Source organism: Palaemon carinicauda, chromosome 43 (genome assembly GCF_036898095.1).
Source record: "Palaemon carinicauda isolate YSFRI2023 chromosome 43, ASM3689809v2, whole genome shotgun sequence".
Taxonomy (NCBI): domain Eukaryota; kingdom Metazoa; phylum Arthropoda; class Malacostraca; order Decapoda; family Palaemonidae; genus Palaemon; species Palaemon carinicauda.
The window spans coordinates 47,820,017-47,835,965 of NC_090767.1; the positions used below are offsets into that span (position 1 = coordinate 47,820,017).

At 40.5% G+C, this 15,949-nt stretch overlaps 1 protein-coding gene across 1 annotated transcript; it reads left to right on the top strand.

Annotated features, from left to right (window-relative positions):
- Positions 1–7,556: 7,556 nt before the first annotated feature.
- Positions 7,557–12,277, top strand: LOC137633839 (carbohydrate sulfotransferase 9-like). The gene is made up of 8 exons (XM_068366080.1): positions 7,557–8,058; positions 8,284–8,444; positions 8,970–9,066; positions 10,495–10,625; positions 11,058–11,174; positions 11,492–11,668; positions 11,913–11,981; positions 12,172–12,277. Exons 1-8 carry the CDS (start codon positions 7,585–7,587, stop codon positions 12,275–12,277), a joined length of 1,332 nt encoding a protein of 443 aa, XP_068222181.1. The 5' UTR covers positions 7,557–7,584.
- The last annotated feature ends 3,672 nt before the right edge of the window (positions 12,278–15,949 follow it).

Here is a 15,949-nt window from a genome sequence, read left to right on the forward strand (position 1 = left end):
TTACTGAGGCTTTTGATTCCCCTAGAACGGCGGAATCAAGGGATATAGCTAGGGAAAAGCTTCGTACTTGGGTAAGGGGCTTCAAGAAGAACACCTCTGGCCCTTATCTTCCAAGTGAGAAGATGAGGGCGTATCTTTTTCCCCAGGCATCAGCTGAGGCAGTGATTCCCCAGCCTCAAGAGGAGATCCTTCAAGATCAAGTCCAGGTGGACGAGGAAGTCGCAGATGCGATGCAAGACATCCAGTTGTGTGACAGGATGTCTGACCTGGACGAACGTTTGGAAGAAGACCTCCTGGCAGAAGGTCAGGATCAAGTTCAAACCCCGGATGTTGTAGAGGATGAGGTCGACGAGGTGTCGGCTACTCCGGTTCAGATGCCGGAGCCTATCCCCTCAACATCGGCTGGCCTCCCAGTAGAACTGGGACAGGCCCTCTCTTCGATTGTTGGAATGATCCAACAAATGCAGAAGGAGAATCAGGAGAAGGCGGCTGCAATGGAACTGCGTATGCAGTCCCTGGCAGAATCACATGGGCCCCGGAAAAGGCTCAATGTGAAAGACCTTCCCATATGCTCAGATGCTAACCCATGGAGGTATGCTGAGCACATGCCGATGACGACTGGAAAGATCGTCATCTCGGATAAGCTGGGTTCAGTTCCCCTAGAGGAGGTAGAATTCTGGCCCAGCAAGGCATCATATCCGGACTGCTATGTCCGGCTGAGAAAAGAACCAGCTTCAAGGGAGGAGACAGAGCCGAAGGAGGTCATTGTTATGGATCACGCTAAGGCTCAAGCCCTACTTTCATCCTCGATGAAAGAGAGGGGCTTCTCGAATTCGAAGGTAGCTGCATTGAGCAAGAAGCTCCCTTCGTTTGTGTCCTCTCCTGATAGAGCCTTCCCCTTTCTACAGAAAGGGTTTGCGGCTGTCCTAAAGGCAGTCGAGGCCGGCAAGCCTTGCCCCTCCCTGGAGGAGTGTAAACCCTTGTCGCTGGCTCTACCTATGGACCACAAAGACTGGAAGGATGTCCATCTGACATTCTCAGTGGGAAAGTTGGAGGCTGATATTGCCGGACGGCAATTCGGCGAGGACCTCCCCAAGCTGTCCGAATCTCTTTTACGAAGTGAGTTCGAGACAAAAGAAAGACTGGCTGCCTCAATGTCTCATCAGACTACTCTCGAGACGATGGCAAGTGACCCCAAGGTCCATGAAATGTTCATGGTAGTGGCTAAGTCTCACTTAGCCACAGTGACGAAGGACCTTTATAGCTTCGTCAAGGCAAGGAGAGCTTGCAGGGAGTTCGTGTTCACCGGGGCTTCGGTGAGACACGAGCCAAGGAAGTTAATCTCCTCCAACATTTGGGGAAAAGACCTTTTCCCTACCGATGTGGTCAAAGAGGTTGTTGATAAGGCCGCCGTGGAGAATAGAAATCTTCTCCAGAAGTGGGGCCTGGCTATCAAAAGAAAATCTTCCCCGGATGAGGGTCCTCAACCAAAGAGGAAGAATATGAAGACTAGGCTACCATTTCGGCCAGCCAAGCCTTATAGACAGCAACAGCAACTGCAATTGCCTTTGCCTCCAGTGCCCCAGATGGTGGCACAAACCCCGACTGCCTTTCAGTGGGTACCCCAGGCTGTGCCAGGTCAGTCAACCACATTCGCCCCAAAGTTCGAAGGACAGTCTTCTTCCTTTCGTGCAAAACCTAGAGGAGCAGCCAGAGGCTCGTCTAGGCGCCCCTCAAGGGGAAGGGGATTCAGAGGTGGTCGTGGTCAGGGAGGCAAGACCTCAGGACGGCAGTCCAAGTGAAATGATACCGGTAGGAGGGAGACTGATGAAATTTTGGGATCGCTGGACCTTCGATCCCTGGGCCCAAAGCCTACTCAAGAATGGACTGGGTTGGAGCTGGTACAGCACTCCACCCCCATGCCTTCGGTTTTTCCAACACTCCACCCCCATTTTGGAGGAGTACGTTCAAGAACTGTTGGAGAAAAATGTGATCCGAAAGGTGAAGTCCATCAAATTCCAAGGGAGGCTGTTTTGTGTTCCCAAGAAAGACTCGGAAAAGCTCAGAGTCATTCTGGACTTGTCACCACTCAACAAGTTCATAGTGAATTGCAAATTCAAGATGCTAACACTGCAACACATAAGGACCTTACTGCCCAAGAGGGCATACTCAGTCTCTATAGACTTGTCAGACGCCTATTGGCACATTCCAATCAGCCGTCGACTCTCCCCCTACCTAGGGTTCAGGCTACAACGGAAACTGTACGCCTTCAGAGCCATGCCATTCGGGCTAAACATAGCCCCAAGGATTTTCACGAAGCTTGCGAGCGCAGCTCTCAAACAATTACGCCTAAAGGGAATTCAGGTAGTAGCCTACCTGGACGACTGGCTGGTGTGGGCAGCATCCGAGACCGAATGCTTGCAAGCTTCCAGTCAGGTGATCCAGTTCCTAGAGTACCTAGGCTTCAAGATCAACAAGAAAAAGTCTCGACTTTCTCCATCCCAAAAGTTCCAGTGGCTGGGAATCCACTGGGACCTTTTGTCACACAGTTTCTCCATCCCAATGAAGAAAAGGAAGGAGATAGCGGGCTCTGTCAAGAGACTTCTAGATTCCGAAAGGATATCAAGACGCGAACAGGAGAGGGTACTAGGCTCTCCCCAGTTTGCTTCAGTGACAGACCCAGTGCTAAGAGCACAGCTAAAGGATGCAACCGGAGTTTGGAGAAGGTATGCATCAAACGCGCGAAGAGACCTGAGAAGACCAGTGCCGCCTCGGCTACGTACTCTTCTCAGACCTTGGTCCCAAGCCAGACATCTAAAGAAGTCGGTTCTTCTTCAGCCACCTCCCCCGTCGATGACGATTCACTCAGACGCCTCAAAGGAGGGATGGGGAGGTCACTCTCATCGGAAAAAAGTCCAGGGGACTTGGTCCAAGCTATTCAGGACCTTTCATATAAACTTTCTAGAAGCTATGGCAGTGCTCCTTACCTTAAAGAAAGTCTCCCCGCGTCACTCGATCCACATAAGATTGGTGACAGACAGCGAGGTGGTTGTGAGATGCTTGAATCGACAAGGGTCGAGGTCACCACCTCTCAACCAAGTGATGTTAGCCATTTTCCGATTGGCGGAAAAGAAGAAGTGGTACCTGTCGGCAGTTCACCTTCAAGGAGTCCGCAATGTGACAGCGGACGCTCTATCCAGGTTCACACCGATAGAGTCGGAATGGTCCTTAGACGCAGGATCATTTTCCTTCATTCTGAATCAAGTCCCAGAACTGCAAATAGACCTCTTTGCGACGAAAGACAACAAGAAGTTGCCCCTGTACGTGTCCCCGTACGAGGACCCCTTAGCGGAAGCAGTGGACGCAATGTCCCTCGACTGGAACAGATGGTCCAGGATTTATCTGTTCCCTCCTCACAACCTTCTGTTGAGGGTCCTCAACAAACTGAGATCCTTCAAGGGGGTAGCGGCAATAGTGGCCCACAAGTGGGCGAACAGTATGTGGTTCCCCTTGGCGTTGGAACTACAGATGAAGTTCGTGCCGCTACCACATCCAGTTCTGACCCAGCGAGTCCAGAAGTCGACTGTCTGCGCTTCATTACAGAAAACCCAGACCCTGCAGCTCATGATTTTCTCGCCCTAGCGGTGAGAAAGCGCTTCGGGATTTCGAAAGCCAGCATAGACTTCCTAGAGGAATACAAGTGCAAATCGACTAGAAGGCAATATGAGTCATCTTGGAGAAAATGGGTGGCCTTTGTAAAGGCAAAGAATCCGCAGGAGATCTCAACAGATTTCTGCTTATCTTTCTTCATCCACCTCCATGGCCAAGGATTGGCAGCTAACACGATTTCAGTGTGTAAATCGGCTTTGATGAGACCCATTTTATTTGCCTTCCAGATCGACCTAGGTAACGAGATCTTTAATAAAGTTCCGAAAGCCTGCGCTAGGCTCAGACCTTCAGCACCTCCAAAGCCCATCTCATGGTCTTTAGACAAAGTTCTTCATTTCGCCTCCTTGTTGAGCAATGAAGAATGTGCGTTAAAGGATTTGACGCAAAAAGTTATTTTCCTATTTGCACTCGCGTCCGGGGCCAGGGTTAGTGAGATCGTAGCCCTCTCGAGAGAGGCAGGTCGTGTTCAGTTCCTGGATGGGGGGGGAGCTGAACCTGTTTCCGGATCCTACGTTTCTCGCCAAGAATGAGTTACCCACCAACAGGTGGGGTCCCTGGAGAATCTGCCCTCTGAAAGAAGATGCATCTCTATGTCCAGTAGAATGCCTAAAGGTCTATCTTCGTAGAACTTCAGACTTCAAGGGTAGTCAACTATTCAGGGGAGAAACATCAGGCTCAAATTTATCTCTGAATCAACTCAGAGCGAAAATGACATATTTTATTCGCAGAGCGGATCCTGACAGTACACCCGCAGGTCACGATCCGAGGAAAGTTGCCTCATCCCTAAATTTCTTTAATTGTATGGATTTTGAACATCTCCGTTCATACACGGGCTGGAAGTCTTCCAGGGTGTTCTTTCGCCACTATGCGAAGCAAGTAGAGGAACTTAAGAGATCTGTGGTAGCAGTGGGTCGTGTAGTTAACCCTACTGTTTAACTCTGCGAGGAACAGTGGTCTTAATTGGGACGATTAAGTCCAGGGTGAGTGTGTAGGTACATACTGTACTACAAACTAAATAAGGGCACCAAGTGCCCATATAGACTGTTCCTTCTTTCAAAGGTGAACCTTGCATAAGTTCAGACATGTGTGCCAAGCGTTTCTAACGCTAATGTGATTGATTTGTAATACAGATTTTTTATGACTTGATACCTTGGTATCTCATTAAAGTGGTGTTTAATGGTTTTTCTTTCAGATAAACAAGTTCTGTTTACTATCATACTTATGCTTAAAGTTTTGGGTTACCCTCTTTTATATAAATATATATATTTGTTGTTAACCTGTCTGTTTATTATCTGTCAATAAACTTGTTCTTGAGAACCTTGCGTCTCTTTCACCTGTGTCAATTTATTGGTATAATTGAGCATTTTAATTCTATGTATCTTATCTGGGATAATTCTGATAGAATTGTTCTGTTTTGCAAGCTATGTTGCATTGGTTTATGTAAGTCCCCTAATGGGAGGACTCCGTCCCATAAAGGGACGAGGGCGGTTTTATTAGTTTCTTCCTATGCGGATATAAACCTTTGTCCAATACAAGTATTGTGCGGATTACTGGTCAATATATTGACGCAGTGGTTCTATACAAACTATGCTTTACTTAATATAGGGCGAGACCACTATATTAGCTTGCCTGGTATTCATACATAGATATATGTACTCTTCGAGACTTTCCAGAGTCTAGTAGGACTCTTCCCTGTAGGGGGCAGGAAGCTCTAACATAGTTTATAGTTAGTTGAAAAGATGTATAACGGTAACATCTTAGGTCTCTAGGTCTAGTCGACCGGGAATAAATATCTCCGGGGAGTACGGCACGTTCTGAGAATCCACAGATACAGTAATGCTCTGGTACACTTCCATCAGGACGACATGGCTTGAGCCCAAAAAACGGATTTTGAGCGAAGCGAAAAATCTATTTTTGGGTGAGATAGCCATGTCGTCCTGATGGACCCGCCCTTGCCTTTCTAAGAAAGGGCTGTAGGACCCCTCCCTACATACAGTATCTGTAGCACCTCGTGTACGCTACAAGGAATACAGATGGCGCCAGGATTGGCGCCAGGCACGCATACGAATCGGGGGATAGGGAAGCCTTGGGAGCGGCTCCCCTTTTTCTTTCCCGAATTCGTATCTCGTCAATCTCCCTCCTACGAGACGAATCTCTGTTCAGGTCGTAGATTGCCATGTGACGTGTCTAGAATACGTCCTCTGATATGTCGCGATATCCCTTTCACGAGGGATACTCGCTCCAGGAGTTAGAATTCTGGTACCTTAAGGTAAATTCTCTGGGAATATCGCCGTAGTTGTAATATACCCTAGGAAGCTACCCTATAGGAACTTCCATCAGGACGACATGGCTATCTCACCCAAAAATAGAATTTTTGCTTCGCTCAAAATCCGTTATATATATATATATATATATATATATATATATATATATATATATATATATATATATATATATATATATATATATATACATGAGCTTGAGATGACAAAAGGTACATGATTCCTTGAATGATTGTTAATACAAAGATAACTTTACATCCGAGAGGCCAGACGGTAGTTTTTCCTGTGAACCTTTGTTGTATAAAGATGTAAATAATATATTTTATAAGTTCAGTCAGTTTAAAAATCAGGGTCCAACTGGAGTTATTTTTTCTTATATATTGCATCGGTGTTCTGTAGAGCACTTGTGTTAGAAAGCCTCCTGATCTTAAAGTTGCAGAGATGATGCCTCTGGTGTAATCGAATCGATTGATATAATTTAACCTATTTCCAGATGATACTTCGAGAACGTGGCCATAATAAATGGCTTTCGTAGACTTTTGACTCATGGTTAGGTCGTTAATGTATGGCACTTTTTCCTTTTTATGAATTGACACTACCTATGGATATATATTGACTTATATGTACAGGGATCTATGAACGCCGATTTTCCTCTTTGGTGCTTTATTTTATTTCTATACTGATTTTTTTAGGTTGAGCAGTAACATATACTTTAGGATATTCTGAGCATGTTATTCATATATGGATATAATTTCTATTGTGTTAATATGAATGCATTGCCAAAACACTATTTCGTATCTATTATCATTATATGTGCTCTCATAATTCTAAAAACACTATGCGCTTACTAAACAAGATCCAAGTGAATATTATGTGACCAAAGAAATATTGGATATGAAATTATCTTTTAGAGTTATTTATATAATAATCAGATTTTTATCAATGTTGTAAATCATGTTAGTGTTTTCCTTTTCAAAACTTTTAGTATTAATACGCAAAGTAAAAAATAAAAATCCATTTTGTATATATGGGGTTGACAAAATATTTATACAGGCAATATTAAAGGTGTCACCGTGTTTAAAACAGTATCCTTTACCTAATGTAGAAAAAGTGATTGCTTTAAGATTACTTCGTGAACCATAGAATGTCTTGGTCTATCCAAATATGAGGAAAACTTCAATCGTATGCATTGTAGACTATAGGGATGTTAACATAAAAACATTCAAGCACACTGTTATATAAATACACACAAACAAACACAGACACAGACACACACACACACACACACACATATATATATATATATATATATATATATATATATATATATATATATATATACATATATATATATATATATATATATATATATATATATATATATATATATATATATATATATATATATATATATATATATATATATATATACATATATATTATCTATATATACATATTTATATCTGTTTGTATGTATGTAAGTTTTGGAAAATGGTGTGGTGTAATAACTTTTATCAGTTGAAATCTATATAAACTCATCTCCAATAAATGACTATATCCAAATGATTATCGCCCTCTCAAAAACTTCTTCTCTATTCTTTCAGTTTTTTTAAATCCTTAAAAGACTTTCATCATGCGTCGTTTACGAATAGTGTTTCGTAAATGGCGCCGCCCAGTTGGTGTTTTTATTGCCCTAATCATTATGGCACTCCTTTGTTCTATAAGATATGTCAACATCAAGAAGACATGTGAAGATATTTTCAAAAGTTTACAATGGGAAAATTCGCTCAAGGTTCAATCACCATTGAAGAGTACCACCATTGAGAAATCCAGTTCATTTGGGCTGTTGTTCACTAATACAGTGTTGCCTATTGAAGATAATTTACAAACGCCCGAAGACTTTGGGGATGGAAAATCTATAGATCTCCATCAACATGAGCGGAGCCAAGACGAGATTACCGTTGTTCGGCGGCTCAGGAAACGGAGGGAGAAGGTTCTAGAAGTGTGTCGGAGTGGAAATTTCCAACACTGTCATATGAAAAGACCCATTAATGATGCTACTTACTTTTTTCATCATTATAAAACATCTGTTTGCACTGTGGCTAAGGTTAGTTGGAGATAGAACAGTTGAGTCTAAGCTGTATATTTTCCTTATATTTTTTCACTATGTAAATTTCAAGAATATTTTTCAGGTTTAGTTTATTTAAGCTTTCCAGAAATAATTTTTTAGTGAAAAAGTTTACAGTATTGCTCACGGAACTGTTGAAGCTTTGTAGAATCAGGTCTCACTAACGTATCAGTATGATAAGTTCTCATTAATCTTATTTTTCAGGCAGGGTCAACAACATGGAGAGAACACATTAGGAATGTGAATGGGGGACCTCCTCGTACGGAAAATATTCGTAATGACAAAATCCTGAAGGCCATTTTGCGGAGACCTCTTAAAGATATGGTAAAATATGTCACGTCTTCCTCCAAAATTATAACTGTCAGGTAAATTGGTCCTTTGTGCTTTGTGTTTTTGGTCAAGGCAGCTGCCAAATATGTCAACTGTCTGTAGAACTGATACTGAAGATGAAGTTTGATATTTATCTCAAGGCCTGCATTTATTGCCCATGACCAAATAGGGTTATAGCTGTCAGTACACTCACACCATCGTCTACATGAATTGGAAAAATATCTTTACAGTTTTCAATTGGACTTTAGCTGTATCTACTGTTTAGCCTTCTACTCATCATCTTTTTTCTTTTCCTTTCCTTTACCTTACTACTTAGCCTCTGCTATTCTTCAGTGCAACTGCGGCATTTTTATCCAGTCTAATTTTTATATTATTGCACCTTGTCTCATATGCTTTTCATGTCTATCTTACTGTCCAAACCCTCTTAACTTTCTTTCTTCTCAGTTATGATGGGGTTCGAAATGACCTAGGTACAACAGTGCCAAATATCCCTAGATAAATTCAGATTTTACTAAACCATAACTGTATTAATATGAATTCATGTAACTTTTTCTCACAAGGCATCCTCTGACACGATTGGTTTCTGCCTTTCGTGATGTATATAGGAATGGGATTATGGCACCGCACTATCCTTCTGCTGAAGCAGAGATTCGCAAGGTAGGTCGACTGGTAGTTTGAAAAAAAAAAACAAAAAAAAACAAGAAAAGAACATTCACTTTACTTTCTTCCCAGTGGCTCTTCTAGAATAAATGTCGGAATTGTGTTAATTTATTTCATTTAAATCAGTTGCACCCTTAGGTTAGTAAATGAGTAGGTAGCTTTGCCAAGAGCCAAGAGTAGGGTTAAAATGATATTATCAGAATTTAAAGGAATCTTTTCTATTAGATCGTTATATATTTGTTTATTCTGTAAAAGCATGTTATAAGTAAGTGAACCCTTTTATTATACAATGAATAACACATTGGCGAGTTCAGATATAAAAAGAAGATAATTTACTGGAAGCAAAATCTATGAATGCATTGTATTATGATGGCACTTCATTGCATCCTATGATATATCCATTCCCTCTGATGTAGTCGGGGAATGATTGCTGTAATTCTAATTACTGTCTTTGCCTATTTAGAAATGCTTTGTGACATTATTTCATGTTATCAGAATGAGATATATGTGACTTTATTGAAACAAAGTATCTGACTACCTCTGGACATGAAAATCTCCCTAATTTAACTTCAAAAAGACATAATTCATTTGAGGACACTGATCATTACCGAAGTTTAAATTGTTACCTGTTGTGCATGAAAATAGGTCTCACAAGAGGGTTTAGTAGGAGACTTTGGTGCAATGTAAGTCAGTTCTCAAAAAACAAGAGGAGAATTGTTATTTTTATGCAGGAAATTTATTGGACTTAATATATTTTCAAGGAAAGTAAAAAATGAGATAAAAGTGTATTGTTGAGTGCCCCATGCCTTAAAAATTAAGATAAGCCCTTATATAAAAATACTTAAATGTTATTTGCAGAATATTTCCCTTATGGCTGTTCAGAAACTCTATGTCCAAGATACCTATTTTCACCTTATGAATATAGTTATTATATGGGATTTATTGAGTGGCTAAGGTATTTTAGGTATCGTATAGTCATTCTTTCTGATTGAAGACGCAACTATATTACAATTATTCTACTTTCATTTCCCGTGTTTCAGGAACATGCTCATAAATTTATCTTTTACATTTCATGACTCTCTTCCATGATTCATCAATAAATTGGAAAACGGAGATACAAAATTTCCAAATTGCCATCCTTCTTCATTGAAAAAGATTCTATGTTATAGAAACAAAATTCCACTGACGATAAGTCATGTCCTTAAGGGTAACAACATTCTAAAAACATCAAGCGCTTAAGAAACTTGCAACAGATATAGTAGGGCTCCTATGAAAAGGAGTAGGTTGCATTGCTAGTAGGGTAGATACAGTATGTAATTACATAGTGATTTGACGTTAAATTTAAGCATGTACTTATAATAATACATTGTTTATATAGTGTTCATCCCTTGGGATAATCTGGCTTTGGCTTCCATTTATCAATAGATTGAACATCGGACTCTCTGGCCTGAGAGGTTCCATAAATTTTGGCTTCCTGCCCTCTTTGCCCTCAATATGGTGCCACCAAACACGCATCTTGAAGTTAATATTAAAACTCCAATTGACCCTAGTGTCTTGTAAGTACATTTGTGATAATAATGATCATCTGTCTGTGTATTTTGATATTTTTCCTTGGTTGCATATAGCGTTTTCTTTCATAGAACATTTACTCATTCCATGGAGTGACATTTAGACAGAGAATCAAATAGGAAACTGTTGAATCTTGGATAATTACACCACTTGTCTATGTAAGACTTATTTCCATGTACAATTAAGTTTTATCTCTCCCTTTTAGTAAATAAAAATTCTCCTGAATTATCAATTGAAAGTATTACTGAAACATTACCTTATGGAGTAAGTAATATTCTAAATCTTGTTTGAGCATGTCATATACTAACCACAAGAGCTATGTTCCCTTTAAAGTAATCGAAAGTCTACATACTTTTATATTATCCATAATATTCCAATGAACGACTTCAAAACTATTTTCAATTTCGCCCTAATTCCAGATATTCAACAGAAGAATATGAGCGTTTGTACCTTGTTCTGCAACCAAGTCTTACATTTGAACAGTTCCTGAAATTTGTTTTAAAGACATATGAAGAAGGAAACCCGGATAGTCACTGGTTTGTGAAAACATTTTCATTTATTATAATAAGAGAGTAGATAGCTGAGTTATCTTCTTATCTCTGTTGCATACAAACAATGGCCCGTCCACTCATTATAAAGATCTCCATATCATTATCCCTAATATCATTTTAACAATAACGCCTAGTTTGATATTTTTCACTACTATTTTCAAGTACAGTATAATTATTCTCTCTATCTCTCTCTCTCTCTCTCTCTCTCTCTCTCTCTCTCTCTCTCTCTCTCTCTCTCTCTCTCTCTCTCTCTCTCTCTCTCTCTTTGTACAAGCTCACATTCATAAATCCTATTTCTACAGGAGCCCTTATCATCAATGGTGTTGTCCTTGTCATTTTGATTATGACTACATCACAAAAGTCGAAACATTATCAGAAGATCTGGAATACGTCTTCAAGAAGCTTGGCATTCCAGCAGACCATCATACTGCCATTAAGCGAATAATGAAGAATGAGGATTCCTCAAACTTATATTTACAGTAAATTCTCAATAGTTTGTTTTTATCATAAGTATGTATGTAGATGATTGTAAATGTGTAGGTAGGCGAGAAAAATTATCAGGTGTATGCATGGAGTCTAAGTCCATTGGAAAATTGAATATGATGGTTCTATTAAGGTAGGCCATCCTTAGCTACTTAAAAAAAAAAAGATTAAAGGACTTCACAATGATAGGAGTAGTAAAGTTAGTTACCATATTTCTATGTGTTTTTTTTTTTTTTTCAGATACTTCACTAGAGTATTTCAAATCCTAAGACTGATTGCTGATCCAAAAGTTGGTATTAGCATGATATTGTTAGGAGACACTTAACTTAATCCATTTGTAATGAAGTACGTTGAAATCGCATGTGATTTGACATTGATTTTCATTAACTGACTTAGCATTTATTGTGTTCATAAAATCTATGGTAATTTTCGACTAATCTCAAGTTTTGTCTCGTCACTTCTTTGAAAATATCTTTAATTAGTTTTCTCTTTATTTCAGATATTATCAAAATATTTCTACAACCCTAAGAGGAGAGATTTACAAGTACCTAAAGCCTGATATGGATCTCTTCGGATATGAACTTCCTGAGAATTTCTTAAATTGATATAAGAATTTGGTGGATAAAGACTGAAATGCGTAAAATTCACACTTTATGGAAGTATCTTGTTGTAGTTATTGTACTTTAAGGTTTACAAGAACTTTCCTATGAAATGCTAAAAGATTTTTTTTTTATTATTTCTAAAGGAATTATACAGATTAAATCTTTTTCTAATTTTACATAAATAATTTCAAGTTTGCATAGAGCTTTTTAATTTAAGAGTGATTTACATATTTGATACATCTTACGTCTGTGTAATTAGAAATATTTGCTATATCGTTTTCTATTAATTAACCTTCCATGCCAGAAAACATAGTTCTTCGATTTATATATATATATATATATATATATATATATATATATATATATATATATATATATATGATAAATTTTGCACATTTAGACGAGTTTTTCATATTCAAATAAGCCATATAAATTTTTGATACATTAATGTCTGGATTCTCTTAACGACCTCGGGATCAGAGTCCCAGGTGAAATCACACAAAGACAAGAGCTTGTGCCCGGCCGGGAATCGAACCCTGGTCGGCAAGCTTGTATACACAGTGACTAAACCACTTGGCCACGAAGAAAGATAAAAGTCAATGACAATTCTTCTGTACTTATACCTGTCGAATTCAGGTGTTTTGTACTTAGAATTGAAATCAACCCATCTTCACCATCGTAGCTAATTGGTAGTTTGTTACTTGGCATTCGATTAATGATAGATTTTGCACATTTAGACGTGATTTTCATATTCAAATAAGCCATATAAATTTTTGATACATTAATGTCTGGATTCTCTTAACGACCTCGGGATCAGAGTCCCAGGTGAAATCACACAAAGACAAGAGCTTGTGCCCGGCCGGGAATCGAACCCTGGTCGGCAAGCTTGTATAGACAGTGACTAAACCACTTGGCCACGAAGAAAGATAAAAGTCAATGACAATTCTTCTGTACTTATACCTGTCGAATTCAGGTGTTTTGTACTTAGAATTGAAATCAACCCATCTTCACCATCGTAGCTAATTGGTAGTTTGTTACTTGGCATTCGATTAATGATAAATTTTGCACATTTAGACGTGTTTTTCATATTCAAATAAGCCATATAAATTTTTGATACATTAATGTCTGGATTCTCTTAACGACCTCGGGATCAGAGTCCCAGGTGAAATCACACAAAGACAAGAGCTTGTGCCCGGCCGGGAATCGAACCCTGGTCGGCAAGCTTGTATAGACAGTGACTAAACCACTTGGCCACGAAGAAAGATAAAAGTCAATGACAATTCTTCTGTACTTATACCTGTCGAATTCAGGTGTTTTGTACTTAGAATTGAAATCAACCCATCTTCACCATCGTAGCTAATTGGTAGTTTGTTACTTGGCATTCGATTAATGATAAATTTTGCACATTTAGACGTGTTTTTCATATTCAAATAAGCCATATAAATTTTTGATACATTGTCTGGATTCTCTTAACGACCTCGGGATCAGAGTTCCAGGTGAAATCACACAAAGACAAGAGCTTGTGCCCGGCCGGGAATCGAACCCTGGTCGGCAAGCTTGTATAGACAGTGACTAAACCACTTGGCCACGAAGAAAGATAAAGGTCAATGACAATTCTTCTGTACTTATACCTGTCGAATTCAGGTGTTTTGTACTTAGAATTGAAATCAACCCATCTTCACCATCGTAGCTAATTAGTAGTTTGTTACTTGGCATTCGATTAATGATAAATTTTGCACATTTAGACGTGTTTTTCATATTCAAATAAGCCATATAAATTTTTGATACATTAATGTCTGGATTCTCTTAACGACCTCAGGATCAGAGCCCCAGGTGAAATCACACAAAGACAAGAGCTTGTGCCCGGCCGGGAATCGAACCCTGGTCGGCAAGCTTGTATAGACAGTGACTAAACCACTTGGCCACGAAGAAAGATAAAAGTCAATGGCAATTCTTCTGTACTTATACCTGTCAAATTCAGGTGTTTTGTACTTTGAATTGAAATCAACCCATCTTCACAATGTTGATATCTCATTTATAACACCAAGACTTAAAGACTGAATACGAAATTCCAATGATGGATGTAATATGCAGTATAAACTGGTTCTTATGATAAAAGAAAGGAGTGTTTCAAGTGGAAATACACGATAAATTATTATTAAAGCTAAGATTAGATACAATCATCCCAGCTAGGCATCTGTAAAATAGCTAATGTAAGGACAGTGAGACAAGCGTCACGAAGATCAACTGATACTTTATTCGAATGTGCACGGAAGTATATTACAAGGTGCGGACGGAAAGGTAGGATGACGTTGGCGCCAAGTCAGATTGAAGTGCCCGCCAAAATATATGTGTTTTCTTACACTTATAAATATATGAATTATGGGTTGACAGAAACATGTTATGAAACGATACATATATCAAAATGTAGCTCTGGTAGAGCGGAATATATATACATAGGAAACCACAGTGTGGCAAAGAGAGAATTTAAATAAATAAGTAGTTTGTCGATTTTCTGGACGACGAAGGGATCGGTGTCCTTACAAGTACTCCCCCCCCCCAAGACATCGGGCGGCGTAGAGGGCTGATGATCAATCTTCGTATCTCTTCGGGCGTCGGAGGGTTCCTCTTGTTCTTGAACGGAGGGGCGCGCTGGCGGTCGGTGTAAGGATCTCTTCCTCTTGTCGTCGTTAGATGATTTTTCTTTCGTTGGGTGGCTTGTTTTGAGGCGGAACTCTGGGTCTGCCAGGTCCAGCGGAGGCGGTGTCACTTTCTTCGAGAAACGCTGGTTTCACGCGGTCTATTGAGACCCAGTCCTCTTGGCCATGGACGTCGAGAAGGAAGGCTTTCGTTGTCTTTTTAATTACCCGGTAGGGACCTCGATAAGGTCTAGTCAGTGGTTGTCGATGAGCGTCGACACGGACGAAAACGTACCTGCAGTCATCCAGGCTTTTTGGCTTGAAGTGCTTGGTTCTGTCCTGGTAAGTTTTGAGACACGGCCTGAACTTCCTGGCGATGTCCCTTAGGTGATCCAGCTGCGTGTCGTCGGTTGATGAGGGAAAGAATTCGCCAGGAACTGCGAGCGCTTCCCCGTAAACTTTTTCGGTGGGCGAAGGTTCGCCGTCTGCGCGAGGAGCGGTGCGAAGGCCGAGGAGTACCCAAGGAAGTCGTGATTTCCAGTCCCCGTCGGTGCAGCTCGCCATCAGGGACGCCTTGAGGGCGCGGTGAGTTCTTTCGACCATGCCGTTTGCCGCGGGGTTGTATGCCGTGGTGCTGTGGAGCGTCGTCCCCATCAGGTTCGCCAAAGCGAGCCATATTTCTGAGAGGAAAGCGGGGCCTCTGTCAGTAGTGATGTCGTCAGGAACGCCAAACCTGCTCACCCAGCTCAACAGGAGGGCTTCGGCATATGCTTGAGTCGTAACTTCGGTCATCGGCGATGCCTCCAACCACCTCGTGGAGCGATCGATGATCGTAAGTAGGTAGCGAGCGGATCCAGAAGGGGGCAATGGTCCCACGACGTCGATGTGTATATGGCCGAAACGTCTTTTTGGCTGGGGAAAATCGCCCAACCCCGATTCGGTGTGACGGCTGACCTTGCTTGACTGGCAGTTGATGCATGACTTCGCCCATTCCCGGGCGTCCTTTTTTATCCCTGGCCAGACAAACTTTTCAGAC

Coding starts and splice junctions, on each gene's coding strand:
- LOC137633839 (XM_068366080.1), top strand. CDS start 7,585: ATGCGTCGTTTACGAATAGTGTTTCGTAAATGGCGCCGCCCAGTTGGT. Junction 10,626..11,057: donor CCAATTGACCCTAGTGTCTT/GTAAGTACATTT, acceptor CCCTAATTCCAG/ATATTCAACAGAAGAATATG. Junction 11,669..11,912: donor TCCTCAAACTTATATTTACA/GTAAATTCTCAA, acceptor TTTTTTTTTCAG/ATACTTCACTAGAGTATTTC.